This window comes from Drosophila montana, unplaced genomic scaffold (genome assembly GCF_035044405.1).
Source record: "Drosophila montana isolate Dmon_TW-CO22-7 unplaced genomic scaffold, ASM3504440v1 contig_2581_1, whole genome shotgun sequence".
NCBI classification, from domain to species: domain Eukaryota; kingdom Metazoa; phylum Arthropoda; class Insecta; order Diptera; family Drosophilidae; genus Drosophila; species Drosophila montana.
The window spans coordinates 968,862-995,164 of record NW_026997444.1 but is presented as its reverse complement, the minus strand read 5'-3'; the positions used below and the strand labels follow the sequence as shown (position 1 = coordinate 995,164).

The 26,303-nt window shown below is 38.6% G+C and overlaps 2 protein-coding genes and 1 long non-coding RNA gene across 4 annotated transcripts; 1 reads left to right on the top strand and 2 right to left on the bottom strand.

Annotated features, from left to right (window-relative positions):
- Positions 1-78: 78 nt before the first annotated feature.
- Positions 79-7,943, bottom strand: Bsg25D (blastoderm-specific gene 25D). Its single transcript, XM_064682955.1, has 8 exons — positions 7,745-7,943; positions 6,741-7,081; positions 6,177-6,412; positions 5,868-6,111; positions 3,302-5,102; positions 1,158-1,581; positions 981-1,092; positions 79-916 (listed from the first exon to the last, which is right to left on the bottom strand). Exons 2-8 carry the CDS (start codon positions 7,030-7,032, stop codon positions 660-662), a joined length of 3,366 nt encoding a protein of 1,121 aa, XP_064539025.1. The 5' UTR covers positions 7,033-7,081; positions 7,745-7,943; the 3' UTR covers positions 79-659.
- A 696-nt stretch (positions 7,944-8,639) lies between these two features.
- Positions 8,640-12,656, top strand: Bub1 (Bub1 kinase). The gene is made up of 4 exons (XM_064682989.1): positions 8,640-9,792; positions 9,965-10,084; positions 10,140-11,858; positions 11,916-12,656. The coding sequence occupies exons 1-4, from the start codon at positions 8,932-8,934 to the stop codon at positions 12,639-12,641; spliced, it is 3,426 nt and encodes a 1,141-aa protein (XP_064539059.1). The 5' UTR covers positions 8,640-8,931; the 3' UTR covers positions 12,642-12,656.
- A 12,156-nt stretch (positions 12,657-24,812) lies between these two features.
- Positions 24,813-26,006, bottom strand: LOC135428928 (uncharacterized). Of its 2 annotated transcripts, XR_010436349.1 has the most exons (3): positions 25,671-26,006; positions 25,474-25,607; positions 24,813-25,402 (listed from the first exon to the last, which is right to left on the bottom strand). It is a non-coding gene; the product is annotated as an uncharacterized LOC135428928 (long non-coding RNA). The 2 variants fall into 2 exon arrangements; XR_010436348.1 differs by having other exon boundaries at positions 25,474-26,006.
- Between the last annotated feature and the right edge of the window lie 297 nt (positions 26,007-26,303).

The window sequence follows — 26,303 nt, the reverse complement described above, 5'->3', positions numbered from 1 at the left end:
ATGCCGTTCTCGTAAATTAAATACATTTTTTTTAGTTTTACAAAATAAAGTTTAATGTTTCGTTCGTACATTAACAAGCACAGATCATAACATAGAATTAAGGTATACATCGAGCATTTACAAATTAATTGGTTCGTAAATATGTTAATACATAAATATTTGACAAAACGATTGCATATTAATAACTATTTTAATATGCGAAATAAATACATGTTGTACGGTAATTGGATTACAAATCTTGCTACTTTCGACGTCTTTTTTTTTTACTTTAATACCATTAAAATCAACAATATATATGCGAGTGATAAACTTTGATAAATTAACCAATTTAAAATGTTATCTCTATTATTACGTTAACTATGTCAATTTATTGATTTATAAGATCAACAATGTATATACCAAAACTGAAGTTCAATTAGTAGATTATTGATATAAAAATCGGTACAGTCGATTGTTCCATTCTGTACAAAGATGCTTCTTGAGGTGCTCTTCAGCAAAAAACATTATCGAGAACATATATAATTTTATATATGAACACAAACAAAAAAATATCATGTAAATACTCTGAAGAATATCACTGCATTAATGATGCCTAGTGTATTGGTACATATTATCGTATTACTTCGATGTGTCTTTATTTCATCTCTGGTGCGTTTCTCTTACGGAATTCCAGATGGATCGCTTAAGGTAGGCACAAGGTGCGGTTTCTGCTGCTGTTGGTGAATGAGATTAACGCGTGCTCGCTGCTGCTCAAGTCGCTGAACATTAGCGGTCAAATGCGAATTCTCCACATACAAATCCTTCACAAGAATATCGGCGTTTTGAAGACGCTGAGTCTGATCGGCAATCAAGACAGCCTGTGCTTCAATACGACCGTGCAACTCGTTGAGATCCACTTGATGCTGCCGCCAGGATTCTATGGGTTAATTGATTGCAATTAATAAAATGATCAGTCAATGGTAATAATTTCTTGTATTTACGCTGCATCAGAGACTCGGTATATTTCTGCTGTTGCTTAACCACATTCTGTAAATGTCGATTCCTCAGCTCTAGCTGATTAAGTCGCTGCTGAAGCGTCGGATGTGTTGTTCGCTATTTAAAAAAATAAATAAATAAAAAATAAATACAAGCTAACGACTTATTATCAACAATCTCACCGCATATGCTTTCTGAAGAACAGGACGTGCTTCCTGCAACTGTTGCAGTTCCATGACTAAACCGTCACGTTGCAGACTCAGATCCTTTATCTGCTCCTTGAGTGAAAGCTCGAAGAATTTAAGACGTTTTAGTTCCTCCTTCAGAACACTCGGGCTACTGCACTTTTCATGACTGAAGCAAGACGCTTTGCTGGTTGACACCACGCTGTGCGAATCAAAGCTCTTGTTCGATGCAGTTGATGAGGTCTCACTATCCGCGATTTCGCCTTCGGACGAACATTTGGGCTTGCAAATGGGCGCCGGCGGACAAACACTAGCTGACGAAGTATATTTTGTATCACTGTTTGTGGATGATGGGCCCGTTGATAAAGTTCCACGAGGCGTAGTACTAAATATGGATGTCGTCGAAGTGGTAAGATTGTTTCTAAAAAATAAATTTAATTAGCATTAAAATTTGTAAGGTAATGCTGGAGAACAAAAACAACAGTACACAGAATCACAAAAGCTCTCTCTCCAGGTGGACTTTTCATATAATAATTTATTCATAAAGTTGCTTATAAACTGTATTTTTTAATCCTTGTTTTTCGTATCAATTGCAATTTGGTATCAATTGTGGCTGAACACAATTTTTCCCTATTGAAGCTAGAAGCTTTGCACTTTAAATATGTGGTCGTGGATACCCGCACTTAAACCAGATTTAAACTAGTCACAAATTTTGTCAAATAAAAAAACTTCTGAATTATTGAGATCAAGCTAAACACTACGAAATTCGAAACTTTTTCTAAAATCGTTTTTCGAGGGCAATGTGAAAAAAGTCTGTTTTAATCGACTGCGTTCTCACTTGTTTTCCATTTGAACAATTGGTTAATTAACTTGTGAATTTTTGTCTGCTTAAATTCACATTTAAATAAATCTATGAACGCACTTATGGAGTTCGGCCTTGTGATTCCCTTTCCCCACTTACTTTGCATAATCAAATAGAAAATAATTTTGATGTGTATTTTTTTATAATATTTGTATACCCTAAACCAAGTGAGCGCAAGAAGGTTCAGGGTATCCCCTAGTCGGGCACTCCCGACTTGCGCACTCTTACTTGCTATTATGAACAGACAGACATGGCTAGATCAAATCAAATGATAGGCTCGGAGATGCTTACTTTTGCCAGTTAATCATTAATTATTATACCTTATGGGCTCAGGCCAACAAAAAAAAATAACAATTTTAAATAAGTGGGCGCTGTCTATCGAAATCTATGGAGGATCGCAACCAGTAGCTCGTTAAGCTAAACGACGGCACACCAAGGACGAAGTTTAGGGATCAGACCTTTATTTAGTAAATACTACTCTTGATTTGCGTACATATGTTGTTTATATTACGAACTCCTACATGCCAAAATTGGCATTAAATTGCTCACAGTACATAATAACTCCCATTGAAATTTATCAAAATATTTTGACTAGTCTATCTCTAAGCTGTGGAAGATATACATTTTCCAATTTTTGACATTCATTAACTGGATGGAAAAAAGTGGACACAAAACAAAAAAATTCTTTTCAATTTTGTTATCAAGTATGACAACTGTCTGCTTACGTTATACGAGACTTTTTTTTTTTGTTAAAAAAGTGTTTTTAGCTCCGATATTCTCTGAAAACCAACTTTATACAGACCGATGATCTCAGATCGTCGGCCTGATTAAATTAAATAATTGGGTTGGAGATAACTTCATCTGTCTTTGAAAAGTTCTTTCAGACCATTTACCTAATATCTGATTTGCAGGGCATAAAAAAAACACCAACCAACCAAACTGAACTCTAAAAAATATATTTGTTAAATCAATAGAACCTAATTGAAAACTAGAAATATGTGTTGCTCTAATGATACAGAAAAAGGAACTATTAATTGACTTTTATTATGTTGATAATAAGACATTTAACTATTTTAAATAGTAGCTTAATATGAATTTGACAAAAGGTTAAATTGAAGTTTTATCTAATTTATTTAACATGTGAAAAGCACATCAACTCATCCACTCATCAGTTACAAAATAATATTTAAATAAGATCAGAATTATAAAGACGTGACACATAAACATATACACAGAAAAGACTCCCAAGAGCCGCACAATATCTATACGCTGTACTTACCGGCTGGTTAATTTGTGGCTAGGAGACTCGCATAGGAGTGTGACGACCTTGGGACTGCTCTCCCCGGTAGCAGCATCAAACGATTTAAGAGGTTCCTGTATTGTGCTTTGGTGCCACAGGTAGCTAATGGGCGAACTGGCAGGCCTTTGACTAGACTGTGCAGTTATCTGATCCAGGACGTCCGGATTGATCTCACATGCTCCAGTTAATATCTCTACGCTCTCGCCTAGACGTGTACGTAAGTCTTCCACCTCACACTGCAATGCGTTTATTTGAAGAGATTTTTCTTCTAACATGCGAATTGAGTTATTCCGCAGATGCGTAGCCTCCGCCTCGAGTTCAACGTATTGCTGTTCCAGCATATCGCGCTCATCAATTGGTGACAGCCGACCATCTTTGCTAAACTGTTCCTCGTACTCGCGTACCTTTTCCATCAGCTCGGTGAACTTTTTATCGCTTTCCAGCTGCTCATCTTCATATAATTGGCGCTCCTTGTCAAACATTTGCCGCTCCTCGCTTAGTTTGGATTGCCAGTAATCCTCGCAATCCTCGTAAGCGCGCTGCATTTGCTCCAAACTGTTTTCAAGCTCCTTACAGCGTGTCTCCGGCGTGGTGGCACGACTATTGCTAGCGCTTTTAGCAGGGTCGGCAGCCTTTAGCTTTAGTTCCAACTGCTCGACGGTCAGCCGCAGAGTAGCAAGCTCCTCTTCGTGACTTTTACAGCATTGCAGTTCAGAGTTGAGCGCCAACCAATCACTGCTATTGTCACTGGACTCGCCTACTTCTGAACACTTACGCTGTTTTCCCAGCCGAGGACTTTCGCCAACTACGTGCGTCTTGCTAGGCGAATCACCTCTTCGCTTGGTGGCCAATCCGACGCTAACAGCCTCCAGTTCTTCGCATTCGGCCGAGTCCGCTGCTGAGGCAATCCCACCAACAGTTGCAGCATCCTTTTTTCTTGACTTTGTACGAGCCAGATCGACGTACAAGTTCTCAATTTCCATTGTTAGTTCGTCTGTTTTGTCACGTAATTGTGCGTTCTCCGTTTTCAATGCGGCCATTTGCTCCATAACGTCCAAAATCTCATCATCCTCTGTAGTCTTATCTCTGCCAATGGCAGCATGTTCGCTGTTCTCCAATTTAATTACTGGCTCACACTTAGCCAGCTCCTGATTCAACTTAATGTTTTGCTCTAGTACCTCAGTCATTTGCAGGTGCATCTTCTGCTGTTCCTTCTCCAGCTCAGTATTTTCAGCACGCACCAGCTCTAGCTCAGTCTTCAGCTTGATCTCCTCTTGCTCGAGGCTTCTAATCTGGGCTTCTAATCTCGCTGTCATACTGGTCCAATGGTCGCGATCGCTTGTAATGCGCTGAGTTAAATCGCGCACCATACTTGCGTGTCTCTGCTCTAGTTGATGCACCTCCTTTTTGCAGTTGTCCTCTAAAATTGCATGCCTTTCATCAACCTCGGCGGCCAACATCGCCACTCGCTGATTGGCTGCCTTATTATCAGATCGCAGCTTTAGATTTTCCTCATGCTGTTGACGGAATGCCTGTCGTAGCGATCTTAACTCCACAGTTTGGAGCGCCACCAGAGCACGCAACACATTTGAATGTGGATCCAGCTCAAGTCCACGTATCTCTTCTTCAAGGACTTTGGTCAGCTGCTGGAGGTTCACCTCCTCCTCGTCGAAGCCTAGAGCGTGTAACAAACCTACACTATTAACGATATTTGCCATTTCCCAGGTGTCAATGATAACTTGCGCGCTAATTATCTCCAATTGATGTGGGGTCATGAGGTCTGTAAAGTATGTAAAGTATGAGCATTATTAAGCCACGCGAAAAGCTGGATCCCATAAAATACAGTGAAAGGTGTACGACAAAACCATTAAGAAACTATCCCAAGTAAACGATTTTAATATTAATAATCAACGTTTGTTTGACTGAATATTAAAATTATTCAAGTTATTTATATATCGGTTGAGAGCGAAAGACAATCTACACAAAGGAAATCAATTATGTGCTGCATTTTCACAGTATGGTTAAAATGTCAAAAAACGATTGCCCAAAAGTATGTAAAAATTACATTATTAAATGTATATATTTTTAGAAACTAAGTTTTGCAGGGACCATGATCTTATTTTTTTCATTGTTTCTTAATTATTTGGGAAAGGAAATGTTTAATAATAGTTTACTCTCGTTTAAAGAGCTCACCAAAACCAACTGTCATTAGAGATTTATATTTATCTATTGTCTTCAAAATATGTTTATGAAATGTAGGTAGTAATTGGGGTTTTCCTGAATAGTTTGAAAATACTCCTAGTTTAATTTTGAATTAATTATATGAAGCACACGCTGGACGCCTTGAGCACACATGACAGTTAAGAGTCCGTAAAGATTAATTTAACTCCTTGCCAAAAGGCAAGGCAAAATTAAAGCACACGTAGTATATATATATGATTTACCAGTTGGGATGGATCTAAGCTAAAGCTGATGTGTTACCAAAAACAGAAAAACCGTCGCAAACGTGATTTATACTTTGAAGCTTGGACCAAGTGGCACTTACCTAGCGACTCCACGCTGCTGCACTCTTTTGCTGCCTCTCTGAGATTTCTTTTGGTGCTGCTATTGTCGACTTGCGTACCGACTGTCGAGGCCGTTGTTGTGCTCCCCGTTGTGGTGATCATTTTCGATTGCAGATTCTTGCGTGCTGGTAGTGAAGCGCAGCGCTTCAGCTTGCTGCCGCTGTAGTAGATGGAGTGCAGGAACCGGCTGCCAGGCAGATCACTTTGTGACGATGATCGTTGCACCTAAAAAGTTGGTTAAAAAAAAAATTGATTATTGTGAAAATTAACAACGAGGCGCTGCTGCTCACTTGAACGATGTTAGCGTTAAGCCCGTTAAGACTTTGCTGCTGATCCTCGTCTGTATTATCCGAGTCCGTAACAGGTAACTCATCGAGGCCAATCTGATGGGGCCGCGAGCGGCGCCCATACTTCTTGGTGCCCACTATAAGCTTGGGCGAAACCTCACGATCAGACGACTCGCCCTCTGGCAGGCTCTCACGGTATGTGTTGGCAGGTGATTCGTCACTTATCACCAACGAACGCTCTGCAAAAGAAAAGTCTGTTAGTAATTAGCTTTAGATATAAACGTCGAATTTTCGTGTGTACCAAAACGAGCAGCTAGTGTTTCAATTATTGGATCAAAAAACCCGGAGCACTGTTTGTAATACAATCGTGTACCCATTGTATCGTTAGGAGGATCTAATTGCAACTGTTGGACAAACACACAGCGGAGCACTTTTAAATGCACTATTCCTGTTTTTATCTCTACCTAGCTCTCTTGCAGGGCAGGTATCCCAGCTGTACCCCTCATAAAAGCTGCTGTTTTATTATTTACAGCTGACACTCGGGGTTAGGTAAAATTATAAAATTACCTTTAAGTCCAGATGGTGTGCTTAATCCGGGCCGCGATGTTGCGCTGTCGAATTCTGTGCCCAGAAAATTAAGCAGCGCTACCTTGAATTGCTCAAATGAAACTCCCAACTTGGAGCTACCGCTGGCGGTCAGATTAGCGATCAGCGCTGATCCCTGATCACGCAGCTGCAGCAGCTGGCAGAGGCGCGTTAGCGAAACTTCGTCTAGCAAGCCGCTGTTTCGTTGCGATGTTTCGCAGCTTTGGAACATCTGGTAAAGTTTCTGCTCGTACGGATCGGCCGACACTTCCATTATCTACGCGCTAGGTTTGTATCCGTTAATAACGTAATTATGGCCGTTACTTAAATGTATAGATACCATAATTAGTACTAGGAAAGAAAGTTATCTGTGACATGACAGGATTAGCACGAAGTATTTAAAATATAGTCATGCAGTTATATGAAATATACCTCCAATATTCAAAAGTCACAATTCATGGCATTTACAATGTCATATCTATAATATCTAATTATATTCATATATCCTCAAAGTAACTTTAAAAGGAAGTCTGTCATAATCCAAATCTTATTCGATACTCCTGCCAAAATTTAATATTACAACAAATTCGGCTGTTATTTTGCTTCCCATTATTTGCAAGATAAGATAAAACCAAACTTTTATTTTATAATTACGGTAAAAATTATTTGAGGAAATATATAAATACATATGTATGTAAGAATACGGTATTACAGAATTATATTGATTCAATGCCATGATTGAAAAATTGGGAGCCCGAAGTATTGAACGGATTAGACTAGTGAAAAGCTGTAAATGCCATGAATGAGTTGGTACATATGTACATGCATACCCATATATACAACTCGTAAATTGTTTACAATGTTACAACGATGAATCCTTCGATGTGTGGTACATTTCATATAAATTCTGCATGGTTATTAGAATAATTATATAAAGTAAAACCTATTTGTACACTGTTAAGGTGAAATCGATAAAGGCCTCATACTTTGTAGTAGTTGTTGATTCAGCCACGGCTTTTGGTTTGTTGGTCGGTTTTAACATTGGATGTTGTTGGGGATTTTAGATCGGTAATATGCACATACAAATACACAAACTCATTCGATTGCACAGTCAATAATAAAGCACTAGATGCGTAATGGTTAAAGTGGTAAAAACATAATGTATTATAAACGAGTACAGTGGCGGAGAAAAGGGGCTGGGGCCAACTTATCGATATATTTTTTCCTTTGGAATTATCTGACACAACGCATTCTCATTTGTTATTTTAGTGTTTCCATTTCGTAGATTTTCAGTCTATTCTAATAAATTGTGACAGTTTTAATAAACGCTTCTGCCTTGACTCACAGTTCGAGTTTCTTAACTTATATTTAACAAAACAAACAAAACTGCCCCGTATTTTTTTTTATAACACAACGACATATTTTACACATTCAGTTTTATAAAGATCAAGTTTCTTAAATATTATTGAAAACCAAAAATCAAGTAGTATATAGTTCAACAGCCACTTAATAGACATAGGAATAAAATACAAAAACAAGTTTTATTCAGAATTTTTTCTTATATTCCTTTTTAATTTAAATCAAAAGTACATATGTATGTACTTCACGAATTTTTTATTGTCTTAAAGCAAAGAACATATTCCCTGGATTTGTGTTACTGATGTAAATCATATATATATATATTTAATGTTTTAAGATCTACAGATCTGGTTATCCAAATGGAAATTATGAAAGCCAAATTGGCAATGGGAAATGTTGGAACTTATTCGAAACGCATGTTAGGAACACCCTTTTCTTACTTAAATTACTAATAACATAGCAGGGTAGCTTTCCATGTTATCGATTGGCCACCACAAAAAAGTAGCGATAGCTTATCAGCAACACAGCGACATAAAAAAACATTAGAATAAGACTTATTTTTTGTATTTCTTGAAAGCTATTGAGTGTAAAAGCAATAATAGTTTTATTTTAACACGGACAACAACAAAGTGTTAGCATTCATTATTATTTGTCGTTGAAATACATGGACGCAATCTTCGCGACGGCCTTGATCAAAGAGCCGTGTAAATAAATTAGATTTATTACGAAACTTGGGTTTACGAATGCAAACGCTTTCAAAATTTTGCTGAAGTTTGGATCTCATTCTGGCTCCACACCGATCAACAGGATCAGAATGGCCATGCATTCATATATGCGGGCCAACCCGAATCAAACACAAACAAGCAGTGCAAACGAGAACCTGAGTGCCGATGAGGTGAACGACTTCCTAAAGGACAAACAAGCCTGGGAGCACGCTATATCGCTCTACCAGGGACCCGATCCGCTCGATCACTGGTACAATTACATATGTTGGTACGAAAACCATGCTCACAGCGATCCAGAACTTAAGTTCCGCGAAACGCTCGAACGATGCCTCACAGTCTACGAGCACAACGAATATTATAGGCAGGACGTGCGCCTCGTGCGGCTCTGGCTTAAATACATTGCAATGCAGACGGACCAATTGCGTTTCTATCAGGTTCTATTTCAGCGTGGCACCGGTCGCCAGGTGGCCGCATTTTATATTGGCTGGGCCAGTTACTACGAGGCGCACGAGCAGTTTAAGGACGCTGAAGCAGTATTCAACCTTGCGTTCCAAGAAAAAGCACATAGCAGCGCTGAGCTGCAAAACGCCCACGCCAAGTTTACATATGTGCGCTCGTTGTTTTTCCAGCAGCAACAAGTGCAGCAACAGCATCCGCACCAGCACCAGACACCGTCTCACGACGCTTTACAGCAGTTAACCACATACACACAAACTCATCACCTACAGCAAGAGAATCATCAGCAACAGCAACAGCCACAGCAAGATCATCACCAGCAACAGCAAGCCTACCCGAATCCTGCGACATCCACACCACTGAGGTCTCATCACCTTCGCCAAGATAACTTTCATCAATATCAGCAGCATCCACAGGAGCTTACATATCTCCCCCATGCACAAGAACACCAGCAGCAAGCGCCGTCACAAGCTCACTACCAGCATCAAGAACAGGTAATATTTTAAAATGACTTCTAAGACTTCGCAATTATGCCAATGATCATTTTGAGCATTCGGAGAAGTCCGCAGTTGCAAGAATATAGTTTCCAAACCCACATTTGACTCTTTATTTTCCTATTTAATATTAACAAAATCAATGCTAACCGATTCTGCGTACTTTTTCCAGCCAACTCCTTCAGCACCAGCGCGCTTTGGCCAACAGTTACATCATCCCGCATTTGTAGCTGCACAGAACCAATCGCTCGCACCCTCGCACTATTCTCCCATGTCGGGTACCCAAAATCGGGTAAGCAGCCCTTAGATATTGGCGTACTGCTTACTGACTACTTTGCACTTTTTAGACTCCCGCAAATACGTACTTGGGACCACAGCTACAGGAACAGGTGTCGGTCACTGGAAGTCCTAGCCAGGGGCAACCACAGCCGCAGGAGTCCTTGACGGAAGTTGGAGGTGTGCGTTTGCCGCGAAATTTTCATGCTTACGGGCGGAACAACCACGAGACGTGGAAGCCAGCACTGACTCTAGAAGAACCGGACGACCCATCACGTGTCTGTCACTACCCCAAACAGATGGTATACCCAGCGGGCGTGGGCATCGAGTATAGTCCTGAAGAACTATTGGCGCGCAAGTATACAGATCTGCTGAAGCAGCGGAAACAATTGTTGCAGGCTCAAGCGCCGCAACAGCCACTCAATATCAAAGCACAAGAGCAGACGCATCATGCGCAAGAACCCACTTATAGAGATGGACAGCAACAGGATCTCTCCGACTCCTATCAAAAGGAGGCATCCTACTGCATGACGGCAATGGATGGTAAAGGTAACGAAGCAAATTCTGAAGTTGGCGGTGATGAGGAAGGGGAGGAGGAGGAGGAGGATCACCAACCAGAGCAATCAGACGAAGAGTCAGATGAGGAGGGCTCCGATCAGCAGGACAACGATGCAGAGCCGGTGAAGCAGGTTTACTCCAATGGCGTGGACGTCGAAATGCAATTTAGAACACAGACAACCTTTGAGCAACAGAATCGCTCTATAAAGATGAAATTTAAAAAAGAACGCACATTAGAGTGCAGCACATATAGTGCCTATACAATCGAAAGCATTGACCATCAGCATCCAGAGTTGCCGTCAGCGACACCAGCACCCGAACCTATGCGCAAGTTTGCCACTTCGTCCAAGCTGTTGCAAGACTATAGTGGAGCTACTACAATGCAGCGCCAGCGAAACGAAAGCCATCATTTCCACCCGTATCTTCTGGGCCACACCTCCACACCAAAAAGCACAGCAAATGAGAGCAGGCGTGCGCGCGCCAAGGCGAAACAAGGCAAGTTTCAATCTGAACTGTGCAGCAACAGTAACTCATCCTGCTCAGTGGTGGACCAGGTGGCAAACGGTGTCGAGCCTGGCGTTGTCCATGCAGATTTTGAAGCTGCCTCTGCGCCAATACACAACGCTACCTTCAATGACAATGCCAACTTCTCGTTCTCCAGTGCCGGTGGTCTGGACAATTCGAATGGCTCGCTAGCGCTAGCTGTGGATAGACTTAATTTTCGTGAAGCCACACATGTTGCTGGCGTTGGCAATAAATCGCTGCCTGCGCACAACAATAACAACAACCACATGCCTGCACAGAGCACAACAACAAGCACATTGGCGGACTTCTCCACATTTCAGGAAAACTCTTACTTCGCTACGCAACACGATGCAGAGGCACAGGAACGCCGTCTTTCAAAGGCGCTGGAGACAATTGCACGTCACCTGGGCAAAGAAGCGATCGATCCGTTCAACAGCGAGCTCTGCCGCGCCTTTTTGGCTAAACTCAATTTTCCTGGGGACAACGACGCCCATGCCAGCTATAAAGTTGTGCAAACACCGCTGCCGAAAATCTCGAACACGCGCACCCTTAACGTCCTTGACAGCGTGCAGTTCAACATTGACAAAGAGGTGGGTCGCGGTTCCTATGGGTCCGTGTACAAGGCAACTGACACTCGCACCGGTAACGTTGTGGCGCTTAAATACCAGAAGCCGCCAAATACTTGGGAGATCTATATATGTGATCAGGTGAGAATTCCTACTTGTAATCTAATACTTTATACTCATGTGAACTATTTTTTTAAGGTGCTACGACGCATACGGGAGCCCGAAGTGCTGCCAGGCCTTATGGATATATCGACTGCGATTATCGCACCGAATGCCAGCCTTATTGCCACTGAGTTTTCGCCTTTCGGTTCGCTGCTGGACATTAATAATAAGATACGTCAAGCCACCACAAAAGTGATGCACGAGTCTCTGGTTATGCACTTTTCATCGCAGATCTGCAACATTGTCGACCATTTGCATCGACAGCACATCATTCATGCGGACATTAAGCCCGACAACTTTCTGCTAATGCGCGTACCAAGTGTCGAGAATGCCGAACCCTCGCTGCGGCTGATTGATTTTGGATGCGCAATCGACATGTCGCTTTTTCCCGACGCCGAACAAACCAAGTTCCGCAAGGTGGTGCAGACGGATGGCTTTACATGCATCGAAATGCAGGAGGGCCGCTCATGGTCATACGAAACAGATCTTTTTTGTATTGCCAGCACCGTGCATGTCATGCTCTTTGGCGAGTATATGCAGCCGCAGAAACGAGCCGCCGGCTGGGAAATACGTCAAAAGTTGCCACGCTATTTAAAGAAGCACGTGTGGTCGAAGTTCTTCTGCGATCTGCTCAATATGCAAGCCGACAAGTTGCCCCAGCTACAGCAAATGCGTGAAATCTTTGATGAGGAATGTTGCCGCATGGACTCCGAACTGCAGAAACAAATACGCACCCTCTCTAACATTCTACATCGGCGATAACCAACGCCAGTGTCATTTAAGCCGTTATCCATTGCAGCTAAGCTTTTAGCTGAAAGTTATTAAAATATTTTTGTTGCCTAACCCATTGGATCTTCTTTTTGTATGTGGCCACATTAACAAATGTTTTGAGATAAGCAAAAGTGTCACCTGCCAAGTCATAAGAAATTGAATTCGCTTTTTTCGATTTTCTCTATAGCATTTATCACGCGTCATCTTTTGGTTGTCTAACAAGGTTGGTAACAAGATTCTAGGTACACTTTACCTAAACACAAATTACATTATTTTAATTACCTTCCTTTGATTAACAATTACAATTAACTTTATAAACAAACTTTTTCAGAATTAAAATTATTTTTATTTTAATGTACAATGTAAATTATGGAAACCAACTAAGCTTTCTCTTCATATTAATGTACATTAAATTAATTTATATTTAAAAAACTATGATTTGATATAGATTTAAAACAAAAAAAACCCACAAAAAATATCATTTGTATATCCCAAGAATCAAATTTATATTCGAACAACCAAAACTATGCCAAAAGATTAATAATTAACATAATTGAATATATTTGTTTTTATCGACCGCTGTATTTCAAATTCTTGTGCAACAATATACATTATGCTGTATATAATTAGTTTAAATTCGAACCCTCCTCAAATATCCTGTACTGAACTTCATGGAATACGATGCAAAATCTATTTAAAATTATTTATAAAACGTACTTAGACAGATCATAAACGAAGCAGCCCATTAACTTGCTTTCGTCGCAAAAGAAATTCTCTCGCGTTAATTTAGTTTCATTTCCGACGATTTTTTTTCAAAACTGGTAAGTTTCAGCCGGAAAATGTGGCCTGAAACACTAGTCAATTACGAGAAAACAATTGATTCATTACTTCAAAACGAACTATCCATTATTAAATAAGCCGGCTTTGCTTAAATAAATGTGTACTTTTGTGCTATTGGCTACGATATTAGTTACACTTTTAAAATGAAACATTAGATATGGCTTTTCACTTTGAAATAGTTAAGAGAATTTTCCCTACATTTTAGAGTGAAAAAAAAGCACTTTTACGGACCACCAAATAGATGATTTTTGATTTATATTAAGTACTTAAGTATGTACATGTAAATATATGCAATGAAATTTGTTCGTGCAAATAAGATTGAATAAAGAATAAGATAAAAAGAGTAATGTAATAATTTTGTATGTACAGGAGACAGCAGAAAAAATAAAAACAAATTTTATGTCTAACGAAATGTAAGCAAATAAAATATAAAATTAAGTAAAACACAAAAGAACTTTAAGAACTAGAAAATATATTTAAAAAATGTTAAATAAAAACAACAATCCACATGCGAAGTGTCATATCCGAGGGTATCCGACTAGCCGATACTCTTATACTCACTTACGAATTCGCGTCAAATGTACTTGTGCTCTTATACTTGCCCATAGATAATATAAGTACCGCGACATCTCGGCATTCGTTCGTCTGGCTTTTCGTTAGCGAAAAGCCACTCGGTTAGCGTGGCATTTAAAGTGCAAAACCCACTTTAAATAATTTGCGTCAAATTCAAATGTATGGACGTTATCGTCTCAGTGTTAATATTGTGTTTGCTTGAAACATGAAGAAAAAAGCATCTCCCACCCCATAAAGTATATATATTCTTGATCAGCATCAATAGCCGAGCCGATCTAGCCAAGTCCCTCCGTATGTATAAGCGCAATGATCTAAGAACCTTTTAAAGTCTTGAAATTTTAAACGTGGGTCCTCCTAATGCCCGCGCAGTACAATTACGATAATCGATAATGTGCCCCTGTTCCAAGCAATCGATAAGAATCGATATCGAAATCCTGTTTCTCAGCAAATCTCTTAAGTTATAAGAGCTAGACTTACCAAATTTGACATATAGCATCTAGAATAGTATAGAGAGATAGACAGACTTCTCAGATACAGTTCCATAAGTTCATAAACCCTTGGCTCAGGAGTGCCCGACTAAGACATTGACCAAAACAATTGCTCAAGCTTTAGACAAAAACTGTACTTTTTGGCCTATTTAATGGATGAAAGGGATATACAAATACTCTACTATACTATATCTTGCCATGAATTGGATAACTATGGAATTAAACTTGATCTGTACAAAATATACTATAAAATTTGGTGATCCGAAATTGTAAAATGCAAGACCCAAGTCTGTAGCTCCTTTAGATTCTGAGATCGACGCGTTCTGACTAACTAACTATTGAGTATACCCGTTTACCCAATTTCCATGAGTTGAGGGTATTAAAAGAGAAAATGATCGTCGCAGTCTATTTTTGCAAATGAAATGCAAATGTCAGTTAAAGCAAAAAACGGCAAACAAAATTCACAATTTGGCCCGCTTCGAAATTGTCAAGTAGGTGCCACAAAGCGCGGCAGGCAGCACGACATGGCAATAGCTGTGTGCAGCGTGCAGCAATTGTGTGGCAATAATGCGCTGCGCTTGACCCACTTTTCCTTTTTGCCAACAACCAGCCAGGCAGGCAGGCAACGGTAAACAATTTCCACCCGAGCTAGCGACTGGAAAAAGTTGCAGCTTTTCATGCAGCACACACACACACACACATACGTAAAGCGACACAAAGTCAAAGTCGACGCCGGTCTCTAACGCCGTCGTTGTTGCAGTTGCCAACGTTTCGCGGCTGCGGCTGCGGCTGCAGTTGCATTCGCATTCGCATTCGACTCTCGCCAAGTGAAAGTAAAGTGGGACAAATGTAATTATTATTGCTTCTAGTAACCGTAACCGAGTTAGAAGCCTCGATTGCGGTTGGAAAGTTGGCAACAACGTCGACATTAGCTTTTACACAATATTTTATTCAATCAAATTGCAAAGAGAAAATTGCAGCAAATGCGCGGCAGCGACAGCGACAGAGGCAGCGGCAGAGGCGGAGGCAGAGGCAGCGACAGCGGCGGAGGCAGCGGCAACTGCATCGGGCAAATAATGCAACACGTAAACTTTCTATTTTTTGTGTGTCGGCTTCGACGTCAACTTTGATTGCAACTGCAACACACACACACACACAAACACACATACACACAGCTTAAAGCATTTAGCATAAACACACACACACACACACACATTTCTATGGATTTGGCATTTGTTGGCGTTGCATGCATAAATTAATAAGTGTGTCCCAGTTCAGTTTGCAGCACGTTGGCGATTTGGTTTATGAGTTCGAGTGACAAATTAGGTTGCAACGAATCAAATTGCGATTCGAAAGTAAAGTAGTACGCATATCTATTCAAAGTTTTCTGATCAATTAAATAAATAGCAACAAACTAACTACATCCAATATATCTCAATATAATCTTTGTCCCCCCAACAAGCAACAATTTGCGTATTCAAAGTATCCTGAACCCAGTGAAAAGGAGTAAAACGGGTATTTTGGCTTTGTGCGAAATGTTTGTAGGCAAAAGGAAGCATTTGCGATCATATAAAGCATCAGTAGTAGATCAAGAATATATATACTTTTTGAACGGATCGATCTCAGAACCTATAAGAGCTAGAGGGAAATTTCGAACGTAGGTCCTCCAGGATAATCAATAACTAATCCCGTTAAAAATCCATATTGAAATACTGCAAATCTCTTGGGTTTTAAGAGCTAGTCTCTAAATTTTACATGTAGCTTCTAGAATAGTTCATACAAATCAAGTATCTTTCTTTATATTCGAGAATTGTTTTTTCTAAATGATATATGGAGTTGGTTGGAAGAAGGTTCAGAGTATCCCGAGCATTCCCGACTAGAGCACAACTGTTATTATTCGGATTTTCGGATGTTCGGATTATACGGATGGACACACAACATGGCTCAATATCGATTTGGCTCTTGATGCTGATAAAGACTATAGAAAATAAATGGGGTTAAAGAGATGCCGCCTGCTTCTGCCTATTACACATATTTACACAAAACAATTTTGAAATATCATGACCAACCATTCTTGCCGTATTTTTGCTTGAATGTGCAACAATTGTACTTCAAAATATTATTAGCAAAGCGAAACTGGGCAAATAATTAAGTAATTTGAAGTAAAAAAAAGTAAAGTAGACAAGAAAGAGGCTCTAGTCGGGAGTGCCCGACTAGGGGATACCCTGTTCGTGTTCTACCAACACGAAATGCTTCTTTTCTTTAATAACTTTTGTGTTTCTTAAGCGATCTTGATGAAATTTTCAAATGTAGATATTCTTGTACTATAAAATATTCGTATATTCTCAAAATGACATTTGCGTCAAAATTGTGGCTTAAATTAGTTGGCAATACAAATTGGTTTATTTACTTGATTTATAGCGGGAAGGTGGTAATAGCTATAAAATTAAAGATACTTGATATATATATACTACTCAGACATTTATGTCAAGTTTGGTGACTCTAGGCCTTAACACTTGCGAGATTTGCTCAAAAAACAGGATTTCGATATCGATTTTTATCGATTGCTTGGAAACGGGGCAAGTTATCGACTATCGGAAACAAACTTGCGCGGGCACTAGAAGGATCTACATTCCAATTTTCAGTCTCTAGTTCTTATAGGTTCTGAGATCCTTGCGTTCATACATACGGACGGACGGACGGACAGACGGACGGACATAGCTAGATCAACTCGGCTATTGATGCTGATCAAGAATAAATTTATCCCCTTTTGATGGGTTTAGGGTATAAAAACAGGGGTTAAATGAATGGAAACCTTTGTTTTTCATTCGATCGAGCTTCAATTTATTTTCAAATCTTCATATTAAATAAAAATAAAAATCCAAGGCCTTATATTTACAGAAATAAACTGTCCAGTACAAAGATGCTTTAAAGTACATTATAATACAAAAATTAAAAGCCAATAGCCTAAACCGACACAATGGGGATATACTATTTACCGGTTCGTCCAACCTTGGGGCATTCAGAGTTTACTTTGCTAGAGTTTACAGCTAAAAAGGAAGGCGCTTAATTTTAATTTAATCAATTAAATAAAAATATATAATAATTACGAGAAAAAAGTAGAATGCCAGCGAAAGATAGATAAATTGCGTGTAAGAAAAACACAATGCTAAAAATCTAGACTTTTTCCTGGCTTTTCGTGTTCTGGGTAAGGATGAAGGATACTCTTTCATCCGTTGATAAAAATATATAATAATTACAAGAAAAAAGAAGAATGTCAATTAAATATAGATAGATTGTTAGTAAGAAAAACTACACTAGACTTTTTTCCTGGCTTTTCGTATTCTGGTGAAATTTTATTTGTGCATATTTGTCCATAGGTAAGGACGAAGGATACTCTTTCATCCGTAGATAAAAATATATAATAATTACAAGAAAAAGAAGAACGCCATTGAAATATAGATAGATTGTTAGTAAGAAAAACTACACAATGCAACAAATCTAAACTTTGTTCCTGGCTTTGTGTATATTGTCCAGGACGAAGGATACTCTTTCATGCGTAAAGCCCACGCCGAAAAGCGATGTTGAAAATATTATCGCGTTCGTGACGTGGCACGGTTCGTCGCCCCTCGAAATTACAACGACACGGAGGACACTGGCCGCGTCTTCGTCTGATGAACCGCCCCCAAACCAGGCAAGGTTGTTTCCGTCGAGTAACCAACCTAAAAGCGAAAGGTTATTTTAACAAAAAGCAGCAGCCGCGGCAAATGTCTGGGCTAAGTCTAATAACCTTTCCCTTCCAACGAACAGGAGCAGACGCCGCGCACATTCAGAACAGCGACAAGGACAACACCCTCAACAGCCGCAGAGGGTGTGGGAGAGAGACAGGGACAGAGACAGAGACAGGGACAGAGACAGGGACAGAGACAGGGACAGGGACAGGGCGCCAGCCGCCGTCTTGTGTGTGTGTGTATGTGTGTGGGTGTATAAAGTATGCATGTAAGTGTGCATAAAACTAATAAAATTCCCAGTCTGCGTGCATACACACACACATATACATATACATATACACCTACATTTATTCGTATGGCCATGATTGCATTCAAGGAGAGGCGTATCCGATCACCTAAAGTATTTTGTTACATTCTTGTTCAGTGTCGGCAGGTATTCCAGGTTTTTTGTTGCTAGAAGTTTGTATTTCTATATAAATGTCATATCGGGCACACAATTAAATTTATTGGTCCAAAAATGTTTGGTGATCAATTTAAAAGTGTTTTTCAAGCTTTCTTCAATTGGATAAAATTTTAAAAATCATCTTACCAATTTCGGGTTAACTATATCATATAACACTCTCATAACGGGCGACAACTGAGTTTTGTTTTTGTTTAAAAAAACGCGTTAAAACTGTAGTTGCCTTTTGAAATGAAAATAGAGTGTTGGAAAATTGTATATTGGTTAAGATTAAGATTATTGAAAGGGCCAACGAAGCGTAGGGTGCATCCTGAGAATGTAAAAGCTAAAAAGGGAATAATGTATTTGCGCAAATGTATGTAACAGTCAGAATATATAGAATATATAGTAGCAATTGCGTTAAACTGTATTGTAATATGTTAATTTAACTCGTTTTTTTTGGGGTCCTAACGAGGAAATATGCTCCTGTTGTTTTAAACTTATTTTTATTATGTGGTATCCCTTAGTCGGGCACTCCCGATTAGAGCCACTCACAAACACAACAACCTGCTATCTACTGCTACTTCTGCTGCTGCCCAAAATTCAAAGACAATTATTTATACATATACAAAAGCAAGACGTACACACGTGCAGACTTTCATGTTTGATTTTGCGTTTGCAGACCAACCCAATGTATTTAGCGCGAATATTAAAACGGTTATAAAAGCTCGTCTCCATGTCCTATTACCCAATGGGAAGCAGGCAGGCAGAAGTTGAGCTGAAGAGAGCAAACGGGACATGTACATTGGTTTCTAATTCAAAGTTAGGCAAAGCCAAATGGGAGCTGATATGCAATTCGATAACTCGATGCACGTAAATTTGTATATGATTGCCCCCGAAATATGTACAAAAATATGAGCGAATATTAACACACGGTTGCAGACATCAATACACTCATATTTATTATCAACACATAAATGCTGTTTTGCTCCACTGTGAAGTGGTCGATGGCTCGCCGCCAGACAAATGTCATTGCTCTCCGCTGGCAGGGTTAACCTTGAAAGTTTAGCTGCCAAGGCAATAACAAAGAAAAGGACGACTAACAGACGAAAAGAGGGAGCAAGCGAGATAGCAAGCGAGACAGTGGAACAGAGAAAGTTTAAACAGGACAACAGCACACAGGCAGCCGTTAGCCTTTTTTTTTGGCAGACTCACAGTTAAACTAAGTTCATTCATTTTATACTCATTGCGCATTAAGATAAAGACTGGAATAACTCCAAGACACGATTTTAAAGTCTTCAGTTTAACAGAACCTTGCAGAAAATTAAAAATATAATCTTCTCATGTGAAGAGCATACAAGAAGGCATTTTCACATAATATTAATATAACTTAATATAATATATAATAATTATTATATTAATATTAAGCATTATTAACTTTAAATCGCAATGTTATGTATACCCTGAACCTATTGAAAACTGTTATAAAGGATAGAATGGTATTGTGAAAATGTTTGTATTAGCCATTAACCATACGACATGTTGTATGTTGCATGGTTAGTGTTGCAACAGAAATCTCTGACCCCTTAATTTATAATATATATTCTTGATCAAGTCGACGAACTGAACTAGGGACTCGACAGTTCAAATGCATACATCTACGCAGATCAAGTCTATTTTTTTTATCGAATATATTTTGTGCAACCTATTAATTTGGATGGTAAGAAACAAACGAGCAATATATAAAAAAAAAGAATGTTAAGACAAATGTCGCTTTGCAGCAAGAAATGACAACTGAATATGAGGTCGAATATCTAAGACAGAAACTAAATGTTCAAGCTAAGCATAGCATACCAATTGAGTTGGCCAAAAAAGAGAAAGTGGACCTCCGTTAAAGATCACTAAGCGCAAAACGTTGAGATGGGGACACAAGCAACAAGAGCAACATAAAATTACGAACAGCATAAAGCAACGGGCCAAATAATGAAACTAGGTCGGTTGCGCTGCGCCTGTTGAAACCAAACCGAGTTTGTTCGAACATGTTCGATCTAGCCGGAGTCTGACGCTGCAGTTGCATCCAACCCAACAGGGCGCTCGCACATATTTATTTCTACATACATACATACATACATAAGCAAATGCAAGCCGACTCGCCGGGCTTTCGAAATGACGCTCTTCGTGCTCAGAACATGAGTGTGCTGTGATCGCAGGAAGCGGCAGTATAAATTTTACTGCGACTGCGGTAGTTACAATTTTAAGACGGGTTTTAGCAACTGCAACTTATGTAATCAATGAGATTGAACAGAATTTAAAAGAAAAATTCAAAGCAATATTCGACTGCCCCAATTTATAGATACATTTATTTAAACATGGATAGAATGTATGTACATACCATATGCAAATGTGCTTACATATAAGTTACTTAGCTTATAATTTACACATGTATGATTTAGATTATCCAGTAACTTTGCTTCATTTTAAATTTCTTTAAAAATTTTAAATTTTATTTATAACTTCAACTCATTGAAAACTGGTATAATTTCTCTAACAGGCAGAAGGAAACATCTCTGACCCTGTAAAGTATAAGAGTCTTAATAGACAAGCTTAAAAATTATAAGAGCTAGAAACATGCAATTTTCACCGTAGTTTCTCTTTTAGTAAGAGTTTGTTTCAAATCATGGATCAAACAATAAAAACTGATAACGAAATCCGGGTTTTGAGCAGGGCTTTAGTGGCAACATTCAAGAAAGTTAAAATTTAGCTACATATCCTTGGCGAAATTATATTCTTCTGTAGAACATTTTATCAAGATAAGCTACAAAACAGAAGCCAGCGCAAAGCGCAAGAATTTTAAATTTAAATGTGTTCACGTACTTTCGTATGCGTTTTTTTCTTCTCTTCATTCTATTAATAGAATTGCAATTCCGATTGTATTGCATGCTGGGCTGTGTGTACATATGTACTGCAATTTAAGTACATTTTCTTTTATACAAATACAAATGTTAGTAAGTTATTACAAAATAACTATCTTCTTATTTTCTTATAAAGGACATTATAATTTTGTCATAAAATGAGTCATTTCCGTTGGTAAAACCTTAGACGAAACTCTCTCACACTGTTTTACGGAACTAATCCCTTTTATTCTATACTAACGGATACTACTGGATATCTAGAGCCATATAACCTTTATACGGCAATTTACCACAGTTACGGGTGGAGTTTCCAAAATTTTGAAAAAAATGTTTCAGAAAGATCCTTAAAACTGAATTTGAACTCGAAACTTCACCCACCAAATCAACGAAAAAGGGTGAGCACACAAATTAATTGGTCGATTTCCCAATTCCATCACAAGTTCAGTTCGCTAATTATTGCTTAAGCTTCTTTTGGCTTGGGGCTCTGCGTTGATCATCAGTCAGTCATTTTTATATATAGGGATTAATTAAGCCATGCAAACAGCGTCTACTTATGTGTTTATATAACTATGCAAATGGGAAGGCGGGGCAAAACTCTTGATTCTGCTGGCAGAACGAAACAATCTCAAGGTCTTGCGTCAGAGCATTTGCAATGTTGTGTGGGGTCAGGCCAATTCGAATGCGAATACAAAATGTGTATGCAGATATGCATACATACATATGTATATACACATATACAAAAATACGGGTATGTGTGTTTGTACATGTGTGCGGTTACGTGCGGTTACTTCACACATGCCCATAAAAGTTCTTATTAGTACATATGTATGTACATATGTTTGTATGTATGTATGTTCTTATGTGGGTGTTTGTGTGTAAAAACTCTGCCTACCATAACTAAGAAGCGAATGAATTAACGTACATACATACATACATACGTACACAGCTAAAGCTGCAGTTGGTGCTTTAGTTCGCATTTATAACTTCACATTCGGTGGCATCTGGTCGTACATAGCTACATACATACATGTCTGCTTTGCCATGCATACATATGTATGTACATATATACATACATATCTGTTTCACCACATTCAGTTGCTGCCAGAGCGGACGATCGGCAGCAGGTTCAAGGCCAACGCCAGAAAGGTTCAAAATGCCCATGGTGCGTCTGTATGAGTGTGCGAAGAGACACGGCATTAAAAAAGGAATATACATATGTATGTAAGTATGCATTATACATATGTATGTACCTATGCGTGTGTATGTGTACCACGCCCCATTATTTGTATGTTCATATGTACATGCATGTATATACATATGTACATATGTATGTATTTATGCATAAAAAAGGGAAATTTATTGCTGGTCAACAACACCGTTTAGTGGCGCTTATGTAATACGATCTCAAATGGGGGCGCTGATAAAGACATGGCTTGCAGCTCCACTGTAAATACAAAATATATGTATGTATGTACATACTTGCATACTTACATATATAAATAAATATATGTACATACACTCATACATATGAAACGTAAGGGTATGAGAGGACTACATTCTATATTACATAAAGCAACGAGAGACTACAATAAGATCAGACAGCGACACAAATGCAGTCTGAACGATAATTCTGCTCTCAGAAGTTCGGTCGAAAAATGTTCTCTTTTTGCAAGCACGAAAGGCGCAGCCATTGTTGCTCATGCTATGTGAGCGTGTGAGTGTTTGTGATCGGTTTGTTTTGTGTGATCGCAGAGTTAATGCACTCCAAAGAGAAGTTCAAGGCTGAGCAAATCAGTCGCTCACTCAGTTTGTTCATTTTCATGGCGTCAATAAATATGTTGTATATGTATGCGCACATTCAGACCGACCAGAGCGAGAACACTGATACAAATTTACATACATACATATATGTATGTATTTTCAGTAAGATCATTTTAGCTGCAGCACAAACAACTACAGCAAGACCAAGAAAGAGAATGAAGATTAAATTTAGTAGCGTTATTGGCGTACGCACATGCGCATATGTCTATACATGCACACGTATACACATACATACATATATGTATGTATATATATAAATAAGCCTAAAATTGCACAACTGGGCTTAAGCTCAAGAGAAAACAAATTTTTTATATAATAACAAGTTAAATAAAGACAAGTAAGAGCGCTGCAGTCCAGTGTGCGTGAATATAAAATCCCTTTCAGCCAAACGTTTGCCTGTTGCTGGATGTTTTGTAATCTTTAAATTTAAAATATAGCCCAATACTAATTCCAAAATATATATATAGAATAGCAATTTTCAGCAATTTTTTTTTTACTTAAGAAATAGGAAAAGATATTAACAAAATGTGATAAGATCGTTTTGCCTTTGGTATCTGATCATATGTACATATATATTTTCATAATATTGATAATATTATCTCTAAGGTTTTGAAAGCTAGATAAACCTAATTTGGTATATAGACACTCGTTAAGCTAAGCCCTTCGTTCGCCAAAAAATTAAAAAATGATTTTGAGAAACTTAGTTTGGTGCCAAATTAAGGCCCTTAAGGTTTCACAATGATCGGGCAATATACATCGAGATAATCTACGTAAGCATTTCCTAAGGGAAGAAACAGCGCACCTGCAGCTTCAACTGCGCAGTAAGCGGCGCGTGTGTATTATATAAGTGTAGATGCAAAAAGCAATATTTGTTTTCATTCTTTAGGTGCTGTTAGTATTTAAATAATTATATAATATTATTTTACAATAAGCATACAATATATAGAGCCGTCATGGTTGACATTTTTTTCGCGACACCGTCCCGCTCATTGTTTTTTGCCCTGCGAGAGTAAGTTTGCTAAATTGTCGGCCAACGACAAGCCTCGAAAACCGAACGATCAGTGCAACGCCGTCGCGCGCTCAGTGTGCAACGTCGCTGCTGCTGATTTGCTTGTTGTTGCTATATGTATGTATGTATGTATGTATGAGACTCAGATAATTGTATGCATGCATATGCAGAGAATGTTCTCGCTCTCCCTCCTGTTCTCACTGCAACGCTTTGCTATCCCGAACAACTTCTAGATCTGCGTGTAACTGCTCACCCAAAGGGAAAGACATTTACTCTCAGTGCACTCAACGATTCAATCGTCGAATTTGTTTGAGTGTGAACAGGCATTAAAATTTGTCAGTCCTTAGAATTATTATGCAAGCTTTTTTATTTGAAACGAAATAAGTCCCAAAAGACAAAACCAACAAGTAAATAGAATTTTTATCAAATATTATTACTTTATTTATGCCAAACTTTTAACTGACTGATTGACTGCATTTTTTACTGTAGTTACCTATGTGGCGTAGGTGCACGGAAAGACTGCGGTTTTCGAAAATTCTAGCCGCAAGTATGGAAAAATCGCGAGAACGTTTGTATGATTCTTTTTTGTTTACCATCCGTCCTCAAATTCATTTTCAAAGTTCTTTGTCAAAATTAATTTGAAGGGCATTTCGCCATTTTTGGAAAATTCATCCCTCCTTGGTGAAAATGGTGGTCAAAGATTTGGTAGGTGGCGTTCCGGCCTCAAATTCATTTCCATGGATTATATACATAAAATATCAGTTGAGACGTGTTTCACATTTTTCGCAAAATCAAAGCTTTCTCGGTGGAAAGGGCAATTTAAAACTAATTTTCAAAGTTCCTCAAGAGTTTTTTATGTGTTTCAGCGATTTGGGAAGTTCCATGATATATGAAAGTTGTTTGTTTACCGTCCGATCAGTTTCAAAATCATTTTCAAAGCTTTTTTGAGAAAATTTATTTATTTATATACATATGTATATATATGTATATATTTATATTAATTAAGTTACTTTTATTGCATGTACAATTCAAATAATGAACGTCGCAAATTTGGTTCAATCCGTTCGTTGGTGTTGCTGCTAATATTGTCGCTGCTATGGCTGGCAACTGCGCAAATTGTTCAACCGAACAAAGAGTGTGAGAGCTTGATCAAGAGAGAAAGAAAGAGTGAGAGTGCGAAAGAACAGTTTCTGGTTTATTGACTGACCAATGACCAATAAACCTACTGTTTGATACAGGCTGTGACTTCAATGCGGTTGCAGCTATGCATTGGGATTTGTAGTCTCTCTTTGCCCGTAATATTTTGTTGCTGGCGTTCTAAATAAGGCATTTCTGAAGAATGGCTGCGCTGCACACAAAAGGGATAATATATACTATGCAGTGTTGGTAAATACTTAAGACATACACATGTGCATTTATTGTATACTTGAAGAAATGAATGAATACATATCTACATAAATTTGCATATGTGTCTGATTGTGTGTGTTCCTGTGTCGTATTGCGCATTTTTCTTATTCTTCGATTATTTCGTAATAGCCGCATTATCCACGACGATCGGGATAAGGAAGACAATTGCAGTTTTCATCTTGCATTTATATGTATGTATGTATGTTTATTTATCTGTGTGAATGAATGTATTGGGCATGTGTGTGTGTACATATGTACGATTAAAATAAAGATAGAAAATAATGGGAAATGTCTTCTATTTGGAAGCAACAGTAGCAGAAGTTGCGGTACATAATGGCAATAGAAAAGACGATAATAATTACTATAGAAGCAACAACAATTAGTAAACTAGCAAAAACATCAACAACGACGAAAAAATTTGGAAAGTTTTAGT